The sequence below is a fragment of the Alosa sapidissima genome, chromosome 4, assembly GCF_018492685.1.
Source record: "Alosa sapidissima isolate fAloSap1 chromosome 4, fAloSap1.pri, whole genome shotgun sequence".
Lineage (NCBI taxonomy): Eukaryota > Metazoa > Chordata > Actinopteri > Clupeiformes > Clupeidae > Alosa > Alosa sapidissima.
In genome coordinates this window covers 11,345,750-11,365,749 of record NC_055960.1, presented here as the reverse complement: position 1 = coordinate 11,365,749, position 20,000 = coordinate 11,345,750, and the positions used below count along the sequence as shown (strand labels likewise).

The 20,000-nt window shown below is 49.3% G+C and overlaps 1 protein-coding gene across 2 annotated transcripts in view; it reads right to left on the bottom strand.

Moving 5' to 3' along the window:
• mtss1 (MTSS I-BAR domain containing 1) overlaps positions 1-20,000 on the bottom strand; it is a 69,057-nt gene that overhangs the window by 17,209 nt on the left and 31,848 nt on the right. For both annotated transcript variants that reach the window (XM_042089326.1, XM_042089327.1), the window contains exons 4-6: positions 18,139-18,223; positions 15,387-15,478; positions 14,626-14,700 (exon numbers count right to left, since the gene is read on the bottom strand). In XM_042089326.1, coding sequence (XP_041945260.1) covers positions 14,626-14,700; positions 15,387-15,478; positions 18,139-18,223 — 252 coding nt within the window. The remainder of the gene's footprint in view (positions 1-14,625; positions 14,701-15,386; positions 15,479-18,138; positions 18,224-20,000) is intronic.

Below are 20,000 nucleotides of genomic sequence, written 5' to 3'. Positions count from 1 at the left end.
CAGTTGCTGGGTGTTCTTTCCATCTGCCTCTACAGAGACCGACTCGACTGACAGGGGGCATGCGCACTCGCACTCTGCTGTGCGCACACACACACACACACACACACACACACACACACACACTGTCCTGGAGTAGAGGATTGCATTCTGTGTAAGAGAGCCAAAGAAGTCTGTGGCGCGTGGCAGAGCTGAACAGGGCTCAGTGTGTGTGTGGAGTGGGTGTAGGCACATGTGTGTGTGTGTGCGTGTGTGTGTGGTATGTGGGGGGTTATTTTGGATGCTGTACATCTGCATCCAGCTGTTGCTGCATACCACAAGCACTGAGGCTCCCTGGCAACCTGTTGGAGTCTCCCTCCCACACTCAATCTTCCTCCTCCCTCCATCTCTCCCTCCCTCCCTCCCTCTCCCTCTCCCTCCCTCTCTTTCCGACAGTCTCTTTGACAATCTAACGCTTTTTTCATTTTCTGTATCTTCTCCTTGTTTTTTTCTGTAGCCTCCCACTAGAACAAAAAACAGTGCACTCTTTTGCACACACACACACACACACAAACACACACACACACTAATCTCCAGCCTTAATAATGTGATCAGCATGTGGTGGTGGTGGCGAAGGGGCTAAAATGGCCTCCTGTCCTCGCTGGTGTTATGCAAGTCTTTAGGTAAGAGCGCATCTGTCCCGGCCGCCCTGCCTGCTGATCCGTCCCTCCTCCAGCGCTATTATTAGCTTGGGAAGTGACCCCTCCTGCTGGGCTATCTATGCCGAGCGTCTCACCCCAAGGCTCTCCCCCACCGACTCACCCAGTCTTCACAGCCGGGAGTCCTGTCACAGCGAACCGGCCTCTCCCACCACCCACCCACACTGGGGTTAGGAGCACTTCATATGGGGTCCTTCAAGTTAGCAGCGTTCGACCCCCCCGCCCAAACACTCCCCCACACCCTCGGTAAGAGGTGGCTGACTAGGAGCCCAGTGGCTGGCTGACTGGACGTGAGGACGTGTGGACAGACGGGCTTGTGTTGTGTGTGTGTGTGTGTGTGTGTGTGTGTGTGTGTGTGTGTGTGTGTACTGGCCAGCCGGCCTTCACAGCAGCCACACTGATTAGGTAAACCAGAGGAAACGCTGCACTTAATCTGATTTAAGGTCCCCAAACCGAGCCAAGAGGCTCAGCCCACGTGAGAGTTTTAACCGTCACATGATGATGGAGGGATTGTTTTCTTCTCCTTCTCCTCTGGATTCTTCCTCCTTTTCTTTACTCCTCCTCTTCCTCGTGCTCCGCTCTCTTTGCGGCGACGGCGCCGTAACCACAGAGATGGCAGCCAACACTCTGCTGCTGGTGCCGTTGCCCGGTGGACGTGGATCTGGATCAGGACCATGAGTGGACCGTGTGGGCCCCCGAGAGTGCTGGAGCCGGCCTGTTCGTAATAAAAATACACCCAGCGCAGCGGCACTGCCAACATTCCACCCGAGATCTGTGGCCCAGACCTAGCAGCTGGGGGCAGGGGATGGGGGTATCGGAGAATCCCCTCTTAAAACACACACACAGGCACGTACACACACACAGCCACGTACACGCACACACACACACAAAGACGCACGCACGCACACAGGTGTTGCATACCACACCATTCAGGTTAAGTCAGACAAGCACCTCGTCTTTCCTTCTAGCAGCCTCTCTTATTACTCATTCATCAATAAACACATTCATACACACGCAACACCTACTCTCTCTCTCTCTCTCTCAAATATATACACAGGATTCCAGTCTCCAGATTCCACTTTCAAACATACAATCTCCCTTTCAGTCTCCCTCCCTCTCCAACACACACAGACACAGACACACACAGACACAGACCCACACACACACAGACACACACAGACACAGACCCACACACACAGACACACAGAGGTTCTGCTGACACACTGCCCAGCGCTTGTGTTTGGGGTCACAGGAAGGATTGAAGGGGCCGTGAAGTTTACAGTAGATCAGCTCGGCTTAGCCCTATGTACAGTGGGTCCTCACAGCCAAAGCACCGGGAGGACCTGGCTCAGCATGCCCAAGAACACAAGCAAGTTGGAACATTCTAAAAGGCTCTGGAAGCTTCTTTTGGAACCTTCCTTAATTCCGGACGAATACTGCCACATTCAAAATAGTGTCCAGTCACTCAAAATACACCGGGCCCACTGATTACAAAAGTACAGACAGGCATTCAAAAAACTTGTATTGCCACCTAAAGAAACTGATGTCGTGAGGCAACCAACCTCATTCACCTCCCGGCAACACTGCAGAAGATGTGACCGCCTGGCCTGACGTCGGCAGACAGTTATATCAGAGTGAACGCTAGTCTGCTAGTCAGATGGTGAACCGGTTGTTAGGGCTCCGCTCTTGTCGTGATACAGGCCTGGCAGAGGGAGATGTGTGGCAGTGGAGGTGGGAGGCTGTGAGGGATGAAATGTGTCCTCCAGCAACTGGGCCAGCTGTGGGGACACCCAGCTCTGCCGGGCCAGGTCGGGTGATGTGTCAGCCTCCCGCCTACCTCTCTCCCCATCACCACCAGCACCACACCAGACTAACTCACAGGGCTAGACAAGGCTTATGTAAGGGGGGGGGGGGGGGGGGGGGGGGTGAAACCATTATCATCATTCATTTAGTGAAAGGTTTTCATTTAGTTCCAATCTCTCGTCTCTCATCCGATTCAATTACATTCCCCTACCGACAAACACAACGCTATGCAGCTAACAGATACAGTTCTTGCCTCCCACATAATGCAAATCTAAAACAAATCATGGTATATATGTGGTTTGTGTGTTAATGTATGTTTGAACGTGTATGTGTGTGCACACACACACACACACACACACACACACACACAGACACATCCATGTGCACGTCTTTGCATTTATGTATGCATGTGTGTTTATGTACGTGCATGTGTGCATTCATGTATGTAATCCATCCAGACATGCGTGAACGTGTGTGTGTGTGTGTGTAGGACGCTAGCCTGCAGAAGGTTCTGAGCGAGTGCTCCGGCACACAAACTAACTCTGCTCCATCTCTCTCTCTGCCTCTAATCACTCCGACCTGACTGGTTGCCTGGCGACAGACACTTCGGGCTGGCACTCGCACGGGTTGCTTAGCGATTGGCTCTCCGGGAGGATGAAGGCGAGCGGAGTGGGCAGATTGGGTGCCAGGGAGAAGCCAGTCGGCATGGCAGCGGGGTGCCAACCGCCAACCCCCCCCTGCGCTCCCGCGCAAGCAGCTGATGCCCCCCCGAGCCAAACGAACGCGGGCCCAGTGGCGCTTCACTTCAGCACTCCATGTGTGGAGTAAATAACGGCAGTCTGAAGAGAGATTTACAACTCTGTGCAAAGGGGGATCGGGGGCTCCCCCACTAATGCACTGAGATGTATTCCTCATGGCCACCTCTACAGCTCCTCCAGCTCCTCCTTTCAGGGGGTCTGGAGCAGGACTCAGCAGGAGGAGTGAGAGAAGGAGGAATGAGGAGGAGGAGGAATGAAGAGGAGAGGAGGAGGAATGAAGAGGAGAGGAGGAGGAATGAAGAGGAGAGACGAGTGGAGAGGAGGAGAGGAGGAGGAATGAAGAGGAGAGGAGGAGGAATGAAGAGGAGAGACGAGTGGAGAGGAGGAGGAGAGAAGGAGGAATGAAGAGGAGGAGTAGGACAAGTACAATGAGGAGAGAAAAGTGGAGAAGAGGAGAGAGTGGGAGGAGGAGAAGTACAATAAGGAGACGAAAGATGAGTAAGAACAAGAGGAAGATAGGATGAGAGAGTAAGAGGGACTTTAATTCGCCTATACTATATACTACAAACAAAAACTGAGGCAACAAAATTCTTCATTCCAAACTGTTTTCATCACAGCATGGAATGATGCAAGTCATTTTGGAGTCTGTGATTGGAGAGGTGACAAGAGAGAAGAAATACAAGAGAAGATGGAAAAAATAACAGAGAGAGAGAGAGAGAGAGAAAGTAAGGAGAAAGAGAGGGAGAGAGCAGTGTGGATAACTGTTGTTGGAATGGTGGCTAAAGGCTCTTGGCCATGGAAGAATACTACACCATCTGCTCAAGCTGCCATCACTCACTACACACAGCTGCAAAACAGACGGCTCTGAACTCAACACAACGCCGGACAGGGCATGTGTGTGTAGAGGGAGTAGATGTGGGTTGGGGAGGAGATGAAAACTAAATCCAAGATGGAGAGCTCTCATATGTGAGTCTGGGTCTGAAAACGGGTTGGATTGAACAGAAGGGTGATGGGCAGCAGGGATCTCTGTGTATGGAGGTGAGCCGTGACAGAGCAGCCCGCAGGGTGGAGGCTTCCTCCATCAGCAAGCACTCACATACATTAGCACTCAGCATACATTAGCACTCAGCATACATTAGCACTCAGCACGTCTTGCTGCTCCCGCACCATCCATCCAGAGAACTCAATTACCCACAATGCACCGCACACATCTTCAGATACAGTCAGAATAGCAATCACAATGGCGAAGAGTACTTTATATGCTGTATCTACATGCAAGAAGATCCTTGTTCTGCTGATGCTGCTGTGTTCCACTATTCTCCAGTCTAATACAAACTTAATTACCCACAATGCACCATCCTCCTCACAGCTTCAGATGCAGAGTGGCCTCACGGTATGGTACTTCATATGCTATGTACATGGAAGAGGATCCATGCTCTGCTGAGGAGTTCCACTCTTCTCTCGTCTAGACCAGTGGTTTTCAAAGTGGGGGCCGGGGCCCCCTGGGGGGCCGCGAGGGGGTGCCAGGGGCGCCTCAGCAAGTTGGAAGGAAAAATAAAAGGAACAAATAAACACATTTGAAAATTTAAAATATACCTATTACTATGAGGGTTGTTATACAATGCCATTATAATATTGTGTCGCATATCTGGACATTATATTTTCCATGATAATGACTGAATAATAGTAGAGTGATTGCTCTCATATAGCAGAAAGCCCCAAATACAATTTTTAAACACTGTATGCTCTATCGCAAAGTGCTTTTTTAATGTATTTTTACATTTGCCGTAGTATTGTCGATGGGTTTAATAACACATCAAGGGGGTCCTTGGCCAGAACCTAGTGGTATTTAGGGGGCCTTGTCGTGGAAAAGTTTGGGAACCCCTGGTCTAGACCACACTTACATTGCCAGAGCCACTCAACACAGAACACTTATAGATACAGCTGAACAGTGACTGAACGGAAAAAAACATACGTGCTGTGTGTGTGAGAGTGTGTGAGTGTGTATGTGTGTGAGTAAGTGAGCATGACTATAACACTAACACGTCTAAAAAGAAACTGCTCCGCCACGCAGTAAACGTCGCGCCCAGCCAGGCAAGCGCGGGTCATCTCCAGGCAACCCAAACACACGGGGTGGCAGGGCGAGGCCGTCCAAACAAACAGAGCCTTGACAGCGCAACGCAATCCCCTAAAATAGCGCCGCTGGCCATATTAAGAGTCCTGCGGATTAGAGCAGCGCCCCCATAAACAGAACAGTAAGCCTGCCGCGGCAGCGGCCCGGGGCCCACCGGCTCTCCACTCGGCTCGGCTGGTGAATCAGAGAGAGGAGAAACAGCCAAGGCTTTTCATCTTATCAAAAGGTCCACATGCCTCACTCGTTTACGGGCGAGTGGTGGTGGTGGTGGTGGTGGGGGGGTTGCCTATTTTTCCCCCCTTCTTAAGAGGCAACTGTTGGCCGTAGAGTAGACTCAAATAAAGAGATGGATAAAAAGTTGTTTAGAGCAGTTCAAAGGGGCGAGCCGTTGTTAAGTGGACTGGACTGGACTGGGGTGGGATGAGGGCATTAGCTTTTGTGTGCCGTCAGAAAACAACCGAAGCCCTAATGAAGAGATGAAGTAAAACTTAAATGGGAGCGAACAGTCACACAGCGTCTCAGCAGCTTTGTGTTGTCGTTTACAATGTTTTCTCCGTCCTTTGGTCAACTCTCCCTCTTCTGCACTCACTCCGCACTTCGTCTGAAGCACGCTGTGTCTTCTGCCAACGGGTGGTGTGTGAGGAAGGAAGGTTCGTCCACTATAAACACACACGGTAGAAATGTTCTGAAACGAGACCTGGTTTTTGGCTGAACCCGAGTAGTACAGTGATTGGCAGAGAGTGGAGCACAGCTTCTTAAGGAAACTCCCTGCTTCTGGGAGGGGGAGCCGTCTGTTTGGGATTTGTGGAGGCATCGAGCTCCTGCAAATACAACACACACTCACGCATTCTGGCTAATGAGCACCAGGGGCCCGGCCGGTCCCAGCGATGACCTCTTGACCTCTAGGGGTCAAATGCCGGACAATGCCATCAGCTGCTCCTGCTGAGGCGTTTAACGCTGGCACGTCATGCGAGATATGTCTTAGCTTAACGTCTTTACTGTACTCAATTTAAATAAACATTGGCACCAACATGACTAATAACATCAACAAGCCACACACACACACACTAGTGTGTACACTCATCTTTGCATACCAGAGAAGCTACTGTCAGTGGGTTAGGGTGTGACTGGGAGCGCTGCAGAGTGGGTGGGCTGGGGCCGAGGTGTGAAACCGTACGTGTGAGTGTGTGTTTTGGCGATGAAGAAAAGACTTCCAGGAATCTGAATCTGTAGTGGGGGAGCCGGCTGCTGCTTTTAGCCCACAATGGAGGAGAGTGAGCAGCCTCCCACATAGGAGCCAAGACATGTGAGAGAGAAAGACAGAGAGAGAGAGAAAGAAAGAGAGAAAGAGAGAGAGAGAGAGATGGATAGATATAGATAAGGAGAGAGGATAGGACAGAAGAAAAAGGAAAAAGGCAAAAAAAGAAAAAGATTTCTAATGTACATCACACAACTCCTTCCCGCTTTTAGATAAGTGTCCTCCCATCTACCAATCACAGCACAGGTCAGAGGTCAGAGCCAAGCCCTGAGGGGAAGGAATGCTTCTCTAACCCGCTCACATGAAGAGCTCCTCACATTTCCCTCTTCCCCAAAGCAGACTTCTCCTGCATGTTCACATAGAACATTCCTCAAACTACACTATGAAGTTACCTATTATAGGTCTTCCTATTGCTTTAGCTATAGCATATTGCTTGTACTTTCACTGGAGGTTCAGGACCTGTGACTACTCTCCACCCAAGTTTCTATCAGTTAGCTTAGAGGTCTTCTGAGGAAGGGTCAAAGCTGTGCATGCTTATTTAGAGGGGCCAAAGAGAGGCTAGGTCGAGAAGAGGCATGCTGACACTGCAACAAGACAACTTTCCCTGTTCTCTTCTTTCACTCTCTCACGCACACACAGACACACACACACACACACACACACACACACACAACCCTCTCACAAGATGAGAAAAACAAAAACACAAAAGTGTGCATGAGTGCAAGGGTATGACCACACAAGTTCAAAGGTCAACATTGCTCCGATTCATCCTGCAGCTGTCTGTCAGATGCAGAGATGTTTTATCAGATGGTGTGCTGTGCGCGCCTGTCCAGGCCTCTACCACATTCCTTCTCTCCCTCTTTCAGGATCTCTCTCTCTCTCAAAGCCCCTTGTCATAATCAACCAGCTGATTTCTCCTGCACCTGCTCCTCGTACAATAAAGCTGCTACAGGTTAATCGCCAGCATGGAGCCAACATTCCACTCTGTTGGCCAGGCAGGCGGCTCTTTCCAGGGCTGCAGCGCTGCTAATAAGGCCCTGGTCACGGTGGGGTCCTATTCAACTTTTTAATGCCCATTTCAACCATTCAGATCAGACTGGGGAAAAAAAAAACCACACTCTCAAGCGTTACCTCTTGACACGTAACGCGTGCCTTTGTTGAAGACATGGTCGAATAAAGACTTATCAAAAGCTAATGCTTCAGGGTGCGGTATTCTACTGTGTCATCATGTCTGTGCATGAGCCAGTGTAATCCTGATGGAAAATGAACGTCTCTGGGTTAAAGGGGGCATCCTGGCAGAGGTGAAGTTCATGTCCAGGATGCTGCCTTCACGAATAAACACAAACGCAAACACGCACACACACAGGGGAATGACCACAAGAGGTTCAATGCCTGCTCTAATTTGATGAACCTCGTTGGACGACAGACAGTCTTATCAGATGGGACACTCATGGCTCTTCTGTACAAACATGCAAGTCCACACAAACACACACACACGACTGAACGCCGTGTCCAGGCCCTGTTGGAGTGTGTGAGAGCAGGTCTGCTGAGCGGCTCTTTCCAGAGGCGCTGGAAGGCCGTGACACTTCCAAAGGGCTCCTTTGTGGGGCCAGGCACTGAGCAACTGCACTCAGCTGCCAAGAACAACCCTGAGCCCAGCAGAGGAGAGGGAGAGAGGGAGACACAGAAAGAGGGAGAGAGAGGGAGAGAGGGAGAGAGGGAGACACAGAGAGAGGGAGAGAGAGGGAGAGGGGGGGCAGAGGAGGAGAGGAAGACAGACAGAGGGAGGGATAGACAGTCACAGAGAAAGGTTAGGAGGAGAGAAAGGCAAAAGAAGAGGAATATAGAGAGAAAAGGACAGAAGAATAGAGTGTGAAAGAGGGAAAAAGAGAGAGAGAAAGAGAGAAAAAAAGTGAGAAATGGAGACAGAGAGAGAGAGAGAGAGAGAGAGACAAAAGGACAAGAATCAATGAGGCACTGATTCTGGCAGGACCTGAAGGCATAAGCAACCTGGTCTACGTGACCTTGAAAGCCTCAGCGCGCCAAAGATAGAACGGGAGGGTATGGGAGTTTTTCCGAACCTCTCTTTTAAAGGCCCTTTCAGGCTTTTCGGAAACACACACACCGCACTGATTTAAACAGAGCAGCTGAATGTGTTTGGACAGGGGTAAGAGCAGTTTGGGCGAGTCCTTTTCTACTTTATATGGGCATCAACCTTTAAGTTTTATGGTGTAAGCATAGTGTGTGTGTGTGCGCGTGTGTGTATCTGTGCGCGTGCCTGTACAAAAGTGTATTCATCACCGTGAGCGATTGGAGGCTGGCCGCTGGAGCTCCTGCTCCGCTCCGGGCTGGAGTGAGGAATCTGTGCCGTCTGTTGAAACACACACCGGCTCGAGGGTCAGCGTGCGGTAGGGACAGGTGTGCAGGGGGCCACTCCTGCCTGTCCCAGCTGACTCTCCCACCGGGGATGTGTGTGTGTGTGTACAGTGTATGTGAGAGTCTCTTTGTGTGTGTAGGTTTGTGCATGTGAGAGTCTCTTTGTGTGTGTAGGTTTGTGCATGTGAGAGTCTCTTTGTGTGTGTGTGAAGGTTTGTGCATGTGTGTATGTGAGAATTTCTGTGTGTGCGTGTGTGCGTGCGAGAGAGAGAGAGAGCGAGAGAGAGAGCGAGAGAGAGAGAGAGAGAGAGAGAGAGCGAGAGAGAGAGAGAGAGAGAGAGAGAGAGAGAGAGAGTGAGTGAGTGAGTGAGAGTGTGTGTGTGTGTGTGTGTGTGTGTGTGGTGCTTGCCTGGTATCAGCCTGCAGCTAGAGGGGGATCTGTACTGCAAAGGCATGCTGCCCTCTGGCCTGAGTAATGGGCAGGGCCAAAGAGTGCCTCTAATGTGCCGGACACACAGTCATAATGTACTCACACACACACAGCCTGCCCTACCCTACCCTCTGACCTTGAGCTGTCTGGGGCTGCCAGTGACCCACTAGTCTCCCATTGGGTCAGCCCATGGAGCATTACTTTTACCATTCTGGGCTGACATACTTCCTTTGCTTGCAGGACCCACTCAAATCTGACCACACAACAACCGCATTTTTGACCCTTGGGGGAGTAGCTTACGCATCACTTTAGGCTGTAGTTTAAACACTGGTAACAGGATCAAATAGCTTTGATCCTGTAGAAGTGTGGCAGAGGCAAGTGTACGTGCACGCACGCACGCACGCAGAAATCAGCAGGCATGTCCCTATGCACTGTACAGTCTCCTGTGTGAGTGTGTACATCAGTGTGTGTACATCAGTGTGTGTGAGTGGGAGAGTGTGTGTGTCTGTGTGGACTGTGGATGTAAATATATGCGTCTCTCCTTCTGTCTCTGTGTGTGTGTGTGTGTGTGTGTGGTTCTAGGACCCTGTTTATGGGTGTAAAATCAGGCCAGAAATGCAAGCATGTGAACACCATGCTGACCTAGTTCTGTTACTGTTGCAGAGATGGAGGAGGAGAGTTGGAGGGGGGAGATGGAGGAGGAGAGAGAGAGGGAGAAATGGAGGGAGAAAACACACAAATCTAAAATTCTCTTCTTTCTGCTTATACTGCCGCCATCAGAGAAAGAGCTGTGATAGCATTAGCATACTAATGTCGAGCCTGTTTAAATAATTCAAATCTTGCGCGCACACACACACACAACTGAGGCCTCCTTAGCACGCTCCCTAACCCACTGCTTTAGTAAACACACTCCATACAGAGTATACACACACACCACACCCAAACACACAGTGTGTTAGTCCTCTAAATAAGCTTCAGTAGACAAGATGTGGGGAGAGATTTAGGGTAATGGAGAGATGGAGAGAGTGGAGAGAGATGGAGAGATTTAGGGTGATGGAGAGTGGAGAGAGATGGAGAGATTTAGGGTGATGGAGAAATGGAGAGATGGAGAGAGTGGAGAGAGATGGAGAGATTTAGGAGAGGGTGGGAGTGCATGCATGAGCAAGGGTGAGAGAGGGGGCCTGAGAATAACCATTTACAACAGGAGAGAGGGAAAGTCAGAAAATAGTGCACGCACAAAAAAGAAACCAATCTGAGGAGATGTCCCTTCCTGAACAGCAGGATGACGTCTAAGTGCCCTTGAACAGCGACGCCTACATGTCCTAAGGAGGAGAGGTAGAGATAGGAAAGACAGAGGGAGGGGAAAAGAAGAGAGAAACTAAGGAGGAGAGGTAGAGAAATGGAGAGAGAGAGAGAGAGAGAGAGAGACAGAGGCAGGGGAAAGAAGAGAGAGAAACTAAGGAGGAGAGGTAGAGAAACGGAGAGAGAGAGAGAGAGAGAGAGAGACAGAGGCAGGGGAGAGACAGACAGTCACAGAGAAAGGTTGGGGGGAGAAAAAGGAGGCAGCAGGCTGACGTCTACACGTCCTTGAACAACGAAGCCTAAATATCCTTGAGAGGCACCTGTACCGTCAATTCATTTGACCTTCATAGCTTCATACCACTCATAGTGAACTGAGCGAGTCAGAAATGGAACGCACCCCTGGGCTGAAGCCAGTCTGCCTCAGTAGAAAAGACCTGTGGCTCGCTCTCCCTCAACAGCAACTGGCAGCCACATTAGCATCAATATTGTGTGTGTGTGTGTGTGTGTGAGACGGAGTGTTTCCAAACACTTCAGCTCTGTGAGACAGACGGACTATCCCAGGGGCACTTACAGCGAGCAGAACACAGTGGAAGTTCTAATGAAGGCCAAATGTGGCAGATTGTGTTCAACAGCTGGAGGAATTGTAATGAATTCATCCGTCTGTGTGTGTGTGTGTGTGTGTGCGTGTGTGTGCATGCATGTCTGAGTAAGTGTATGAGTGTGTGTGTGTAAGTATATATGTGTGTGCGTAAGTATATGAGTGTGTCTGAGTATTAAGACGTATGAGGGTGATTTTCTGAGAAAAGCCGACACACACTTTTCCAGAGTGATGACAAGTGTGTGAATCACACATAGAAGTAGCCCATGGCACCCTTTACTGCACTAAACTACACATGCACTACTGCACATATCTCACATGCATTTACACAAGCCCAGTGAGGTAGGGTGTGTGTGTGTGTGTGTGTGTGTGTGTGTGTGTGTGTGTGTGTGTGTGTGTGTGTGTCTCAACCAACTCATCCCATACCACACTCCCAACTCCACCTACCCATATTTCCAACTGCTTTATGAGATTATTAAAACATTCAAATAGGACTAGGAAATCCGGAGTGGAAATTGAAACGTACGTAAACTCTGTGAAGTCAAATAAAAACATTTATTCACTGAAAAGAGGGGTGGATTAAGTTCTGTTTCGCATAGGGTAAAATGCCACTAAGGTTTATTTATATTAAAACGACAGTTTTACTCGGTGCTTATACTAAGGCTCGCTAGAGAACCTGAAGTGATGAACACCCATTTTCTTTTGCAAGGTTCATTTCCATGAGTGCACTTTAATATAAGAGAAGAGCTGAATAGAAAGCCAGCTACTACATTTTGTGTTCCGCAATCCCTGCTTTGAAGTACACCTGATTGAAATCAATTCACATAATGCTTCTGATGAGCTTCACCAGACGAGTTCTCCTAATCAAGAGTGGTTTCTGATGTGTTCTAGTACACAGAGCGCAGAGAGAAGAAATGCACACTCAAGCAAATACTCTTTCTGGTTGAATTATTGGGAGCATATCAAAAAGATGGATGCGTTTCGGCACTAGGCCATTTTCTGTCTTAGACCCATCACCTTCAGTACGTAGTTCAACTGGAGTTGAGCGTGCCTGCTCCCCTGTTACGGGGGACTACACCAGGTGCGTAACTGAAGCGTTCCGTTCGCGACGCGTACGCTGCACCACCTTCCACGTAGGCTGCTTCCACTATAATCAATGGAAGCAGCTACACCACACGTGATTGGTGCGTACGTTTAAAAAATAAAAAAAGACCTAAAAAGGTCTTCTAAAATATTTTTACGCGTCGCAAACGGATCGCTTCAGTTACGCGCCCGATGCAGCTCCCCTGTTAGACCCCAGAGGGATCGGAGGCTAACACTTAGGTGTAGTACAGTGGCAGGAGTGAGTATTACATTCACATTTACTCATTTATCAGACGCTTCTATCCAACGTAACTTACATATGTCAATTATATTTCAAGGGCCATTGCCCCCAGAGCAACTTGGGTTAAGTGCCTTGCTCAAGGGCACAACGCTGGAAGCCGGGAATTGAACCCACAGCTTTTCAGGCTACTGCACCCTAGCCCAGCTCCCACCGCCTAGTACGCGTGGTCTGTATAGCTGTGTTTATGTGTGGAGGGGACGCAGAGGAAGGATTCACATGTCTCTTTTTTTTTTCCACCTTTGCACACGTGTGTCCTTGGGCAGTGTTAAGCTGCAGTGGACGCCCCATTTCCTGCCGGGAGAGCCGCACTTCCTCCTCCTCTCTTCTCCTCCCCCGTGCTGCGTTGCCCTCTACCCATAAAACCTGGATGAGACCAGCTTCCTCATTCAGCACTGGGTCACACGTGCTACTGTCTGTGGTGATCCAACATGCTCCACAGTGTGGGAGCTAAAGACGGATGCCTTCCTGGTACAAAGTCTCACCACGCTTTCCTAACCGGTGTGTGGGGAGAAGGGAGGTGTTTATTTTTAACTGTTTTTGACTGTCAAATGTCCAGTGGAAGGGGGGGAGGGGTGTTGGTGTAGTCTCAAATGAGGGAGGGCAGGCAAATCAAACTAAATGAAGCAGCACATATAAACTGAGGGGGTGTGAGAACAACGCTGGGGGGGTGGGGTGGGTTGTGTTCTTGGAGAGGACGGGAGGCACGAGAGAGAGGGCAGTGCGGGCCAAGGGGGCCTTCTGTGAAGTGGTCCAGTCGCCTCTAATGACAGAGCCCGGGGCTGGCAAGGCCAGCTTCACACACACACACACACAGCTGGCTCTTACCTCAGAGAAAAAGTCCCTGCTTTACATCTCTCCACACCCTCACCATCCACTCCTCTCTCTCTCTCTCATATATATATATATATATATATATATATATATATATATATATATATATGCACCCTCTTTCTCTATGCTCCCTCTCTTTCTCTATGCTCCCTCTCTTGCTCTCTATGCTCCCTCTCTTGCTCTCTATGCTCCCTCTCTTGCTCTCTATGCTCCCTCTCTTTCTCTCTATGCTCGCTCTGCTCTTATCCTCTCCATGCACTCCACTATGTTTCTCTCCGAAGCCAATCCAAGTTTGTCTTTCCCCTCCTTTAGTGACGTTGCAGTTTCTGTGTCCTCTGTTGGCCTGTTCTCATACCGCAGCTCTGAGCACAGAGACCATATGACTCCTAACCCCTGCGGGCACGCAGAAAGAACTTCAGGCCTCGAGGAGGTTACTTACCAGGAATCAGCACTGACAGGCCTAACCGCATCTCCCAAGCCTCCCCCCAAACAAACCTCCAAATGAACTGATGTTATACTAAACTGCAGAGCGGGCTAATGATGAAAGGCAGAGACATTTAAACGAAAAGAAAACGTGTCTCAGGTATGGTAGTGGTTTCTTTTTTATATAAAGGCCTTCAAAGCAGTGGTTGCACAGCAGTGGGCTCTTTAATTGATGGAACAAAGAACTGCACTGTGTAACCTCCTGAGATCACGGGGGAGGGGCACACCGTAAACCACAATGCCCACGCTGGTCAGACAGACCAGGGTGTGGCGCTCCGAGAAGACGAGTGGAGATGGCATGACGACAGCGGGGTGTGTACAGGTGTGCTATTGTCTGCCCTTGACAACGGGAGTGGCGGGGTGGTAACCGGACACCTGCCGACGGCTGTTGTTTGCCATGGGTTGGTTGCTATGCATAAATCATCATCATCATCATTCCGACTTCTGATTCACACGGTGTGCGATTGCTTTGCTCATGGTGTGCCCAAGGTGTTGTATTTGTATGTCAGCAAAACAGAACACACAAAAACAAACACACAAATACACACCTAGTCAAATACTTTAAGTTCTTACCTTTCTTAACCTTCTTCTGCAATTTGATTGTGTCAGAAGATTTCTTCTTGATATCTGCACGGGCTTTCTTGTACTCTGCAACAGATGAATACATTTGGTCACTGCTCAATTGATTAAACCTTTTAAGTAATTTGCCTCCACTCTGTGGGAAGAGGCCCAGAATGGATTCCTCTCCTCTTAAACAACAATGAATAATTAATAGAGGAATATTTCACCAAGGTCAATAGCTTAACCGGCTAGGGCACAACATTTAAAAAATAGATGACACTAGTGCTCTTCTCTTTACTTTGGGGCTAATTATTTTGGACAGCTTAGTTTATGAAAGAAATTTATCTTGAGGAGGCTGTATGGTTTTCATTGTTTAGAAAAGGGGGCATTAATATTTTTAACTTAGCTAAGAAATGTCCGCTTCCTTGGAAAACCACGCATATTCCCATGATAACAGTGGGAGAAACATGGGGGCATAATTTCCTTGATGGGTAAGGAGCAAAGCAACAAGCAAAGTCTCATGTGGAGACACTGTAACATGTGGAGACACTGTGCTGACCCACTCATCCTTTGGGCTTAGGATCTTGCCCGTGGTATTAAATTAATTGCATTTATTGTTTTTAAGTTATTCAATTAGTTCTACAGTAATTCATGTGTGACAGACTTGGCTGCTCGATGCCAGTTGCGCGTCAATGCCATCAGAAATCAGGGAGTGTGCAGCACTGCACCGGACTGCACTGTACCGGACTGCACTGTACCGGACTGCACTGTACCTTTGGCGTGATCTTTGTCCAGCTGACTGGCCACCTTCTTCCACTCCTCGATCTTCAGCTCCAGGGGGTTGATCAGGTTATCCATGAGGGCCCTGCCAAGCACAAACCCCATGACCCGACCGGTCGGTCAGTCAGTCGACCAGTCTTTCAATCAGCAGTCAGAGACAGTCAATCAATCAGACAAGCCATCAGAGAGAGCAAAGGAGAGGAGAGCGTCCCCTGAACACCCCTCCACCTACTCTGACCGACTCGGTCACCAGGAACCACTCATGCCGCAGTCACATGACACACACACACACACACACACACACACATACACTTATTAGGCTCAATCGGCAGAAAACATCACAGGGTGACATCTGTGTGTTGCGTTTCTGAAATGTTTTATGTTTTCATGCCACCGATAATGTCAATCATACCAATGGTGATGTTTGCCATCAGGTATGGCAAACTCTACTGGAAATGTAGAATTGTTTTCCTATGGCAAGACTGTAAACCTTAATATTTATTCATGGGCTGTTTTCGACTAGTCTAGTATGGCGTGCAATCACAACAGATCAGGCCCCTGTGCACCTCTAATGTTATTATATCCATCTTATTATGCCGTCGGGGAGAGAGAGAGAGAACATGGATGGGGCGGTCAGCGCAGACAAAGCGTGGGTTTGTGTCCTGTTGGGAGACGAAGCCAAGGCCTTTCACATCAGTCAGACAGGACCAGCCCCTTAGGAGATTCAGTCCTGTAATGCAGCATCTTATCTGGAGAGACCAGTGGTTAGACATGCTACACCTCAATGTTGAACCCACAAACCCCATTACCCCCCCTCCCGCCCCGCCCGCCTCTATAGGTCTAGCCAATCACGGCCGTAATTCCTCATTCCCAATCCACCATAGCGCCGTCCCCCTGAACAGCACCGAGATCCCAATCACCCCTGCTGTCCGTAGCCCAGCGTCCTGCAGGCTCGGCAGGGAATGGGGAGTCATAGGTCTGGGGGAATTTGGGCCTGCCGGAGGGCATCATGAAAAATGTCTGCCGTCGCTCCAGTAAGGAGAGCACCCCTAAACAAGGACTCTGTGTGACAGGATAGGGAATCTCACACTCCCTCCCCCTTTCTCCCTCTGTGTGTGTGTGTGTGTGTGTGTGTGTGTGTGTGTGTGTGTGTGTGTGTGTGTGTGTGTGTGTGTGTGTGTGTGTCAGTGGTGGTATTAAAAGTAAAAGTACTTGCATAATGATTTATTATCTTAATATCTATAGGCCTATTCTAATAAAAAAAAATAAATAAATAAATAAAAATAAAAAAATCAGTAGCCTATGAGGTGTGGCATTTTAATAAAGCTAGTTTTAGGTTATACTAGGCTAGATAGCTTTAAGCTGATGTAATTGTGCTTACCATCCGTGGCCCAGTTTACATTCTGTCCTATAGTCTGTACATTCAGTCCTATAGTCTACCAATCTATCTATGTGCCGCAAATGATCAGACCTGTGACAGACGCATGGGCATAGCCTGTAACTTCGCTGCTCCGCAGACTCGCAATCTCATCGAAGAGGAGGCCCTAACGCTGCAGATAATAGACAGAGAAAGGCAAGCATATGCTCAGGGCACAGAAAACAGTTGCATTTCCAGTATAGCCATGGGTCTGGTGAATATAGCCTACCGAATGCAGATGGCTACAAGCTGGTCTGTCTGGTCTAGACTAGTTTCAAAGATTTAGAAGCGGGACACGTAGCAATGATTCTATGTGAAATCCATAGAGTCTAATACGTGTCCCATCCATACGCGTCTCCTACATGATGCAATGCAAAGCAACACGCCCTTGCATGGTGAGTGGCTGTGCAATAATAACGAATGGTATTGAATGGAGTGAGCTGCGTTTAGATGTGCTCTAGCCCAACATGGATGTGTGCATGCGAAGGCAAGGTAGAGGTGGGGGTGGAGGAAAATCAATCCCAAACTCATCCAAAATGCCAGTACAAGTCAATACCTCTGTTCCCCAGGCCGTGACAGCATGGAGAGCAATTATAATCGCCTCAGCAGGGTGAGACTCAGCACCAAAGGCCACTGCACACATCTGTCTGTCGGACGGTCTGATGGTCTGGTCCGGTCCGCGCCCCCCCCCCCCCCCCCCCACACACGGTCGCAATGTAATGACCAATGGCGCTCTGCACCCTCCTGATTCTCTAAGCGGTGACTTGTGTTCCTAGTGTGGTGCGAGCAACGAGGGCGGTTTTGAAATGAGGAGACGAGAGATCAGCCATCACCATGGCAATAAGCACCAGGGCCGACCGAGGCTTGTTCCATTTGACACTGCAGAACACGGAGTGGCATTTGGGTCATGCCAGTTTTTGGCGGTTCTATCCCTAAGGCGGAACACAGAGCAAGGACAGGCATGCATTACAATTATGAGAAGAACTGGAACTAAAGAGGGGGACCGATCAATCCCTCTCTCTTCCAAGCAATTCACTCACATAGCCTATTTGTATTCAAACACACACACACAAACACTTTCTTTCTCTCGCATTCTCTGTTTTTACGGAGAAACATTTCAACCGAAGCATGTCATGCTCCATTCTCATGCTGGCTACTTTTATATACTCGGCCCAATCTCATTGTTCTGCTTTTCCCTTAAGGCACATTAAGGGGAAACCAGTGGCATGTGTAGTGGTACAGTGCTGGCCTAGCACTGAGGAGAGAGGGAGAGGGAGAGGGAGAGAGAGAGAGAGAATATGGAGGTTGAATGCCATGAGGAGACGTACGTGGTGAAGAGCTTCATCTTGGTCTCAATGCTCCGGTGCCTCATGCACATCCGGGTCAGCGCCGAGCCGATTTCTTTTGTGGCCCCTGGACGACAACAAACAAACAAACAAACAAATATAAAACACAGTTAGTTAAAAGAAACCCAAACGAATCGAGGTCGACAAAATGCACAGCATCTTAATTAAACGAGACCTCTTTGCGATAACAGGCCTTGAGGCTAATCTGGACAAAGCAGCCTTAAGCACAACACGTCCTAATCCGCTTGGCCCGGACAGGGTTGCCACACTTCTGCTCCAGCTGCCCTCCCTGGCGCTCCGTTCCGCCTGCCTGCCCAGTGCCCTACTGGAGCGACTCACTTCTGTTCCTCGTTTTCGAAACACGGCGCTGTTGCTGGACGAGGCTTGGAACACGCATCCAAGGCACAGAGATTTAGACAAGGGGTGGACCGTGGACCACTGAGGTCAATTGCACATACCCATGCATGCAGTTCTGTATGCAGATATACATGCGCGCGCGCACACACACACACACACCACACACACACACGTATATATTTTAATGCTTTTATTTGGATCTTAACACAGGGGGAAAATGTACAAGTATGTTGCAGGTTTTAGACAGGTCTGATCAAACACAAATGCATTGTGCTATTTTAATTCATTCTGCACTAGTCATTATGGGTAAACATGTCATTGTCATCTCCAGAAGGATATACTACCTATTATTGCAGAAGTGGAACAGTGTACACGAGTACACACACACACTATTTTCTTGAGTTTGATGGAGAGGGTGGCCTCTGGCTAGCCTCGGCTCCCTACCTCTCCACTTCTATCTGGTCTCTTAATACCTTTCTCAGGAGGCAAAAACATTAGTTTCCCCTCCTCCTCTGCCAACACCGAGCCTCTTTGCTTCCTATTTCACTCTGCATTCCTTCGTCCAGCATCCTCTTTTCCACATGTGCTCTCTCTCTGTCTTTTTTACATAACCCCTCTTTCTTTGCAGTTCCTCTCCCTCGCTCTCTCTCTCTCTCTCTCAACAGCTGTTTCTGCAGGCTGTGGCAGCAGTCGTCAAGGGACGGAGGGCCAGACCGCTGAAATGACCTTGTCAGAAGACGCGACATCTGCTTCTGATCTGCGGCCATTTATCAGTTTAACATCAGCCTGACCATCTGAGACAAGGAGGGGGGTCTGCGGTATATGTGCATGTGTGTGTGTCAGTGTGTAAGAGAGAGAGAGAGAGAGAGAGAGAGAGAGAGAGAGAGAGAGGAGAGAGAGAGAGAGAGGAGAGAGAGAGAGAGAGAGAGAGAGAGGAGAGAGAGAGAGAGAGAGAGAGAGAGCATGGATGTCATGTGCTAAAAATAATCTGGTCATTACAAACCGTCAACCGAACCAGATGAGGCAGACTGGGATCACAGAGTACAACAATCTGACTCACTTGCTCAAGTACAGGCAACTACAGGCTCTTTCAAACAAAGTGCATCTGCTGGCTTAAAAACATAACCATGCCTTATGAAGTGTGTGGTGCGCACGTGCGAGCGTGTGACTGCGAGCGAGTGAAGTGTTGCCAGGCTGAGTGAGCACGAGGGTTTGGGCAGCTCTCTTCCTCGTTTTCCCCCCCAATCACTGCACAGGGTCTGGCCACATTCTGTTACCACACCAGGCTACACCACCACACCCATGCCAACGTTTTCCCAGCCAGTCACCTGCCCCATCCTATTGTGCCGTGGGACTGAGCCTCGCCCGCCTCCATACCTCTCTCCTCAAGCATGTAATTGAGTCGAAACAGAGTTCGGAACACTGCACTTCACACGTCGCCATTAAAAGGTCAAGTCCTTCACTGATGCTGGGCGGTGATTACGAGA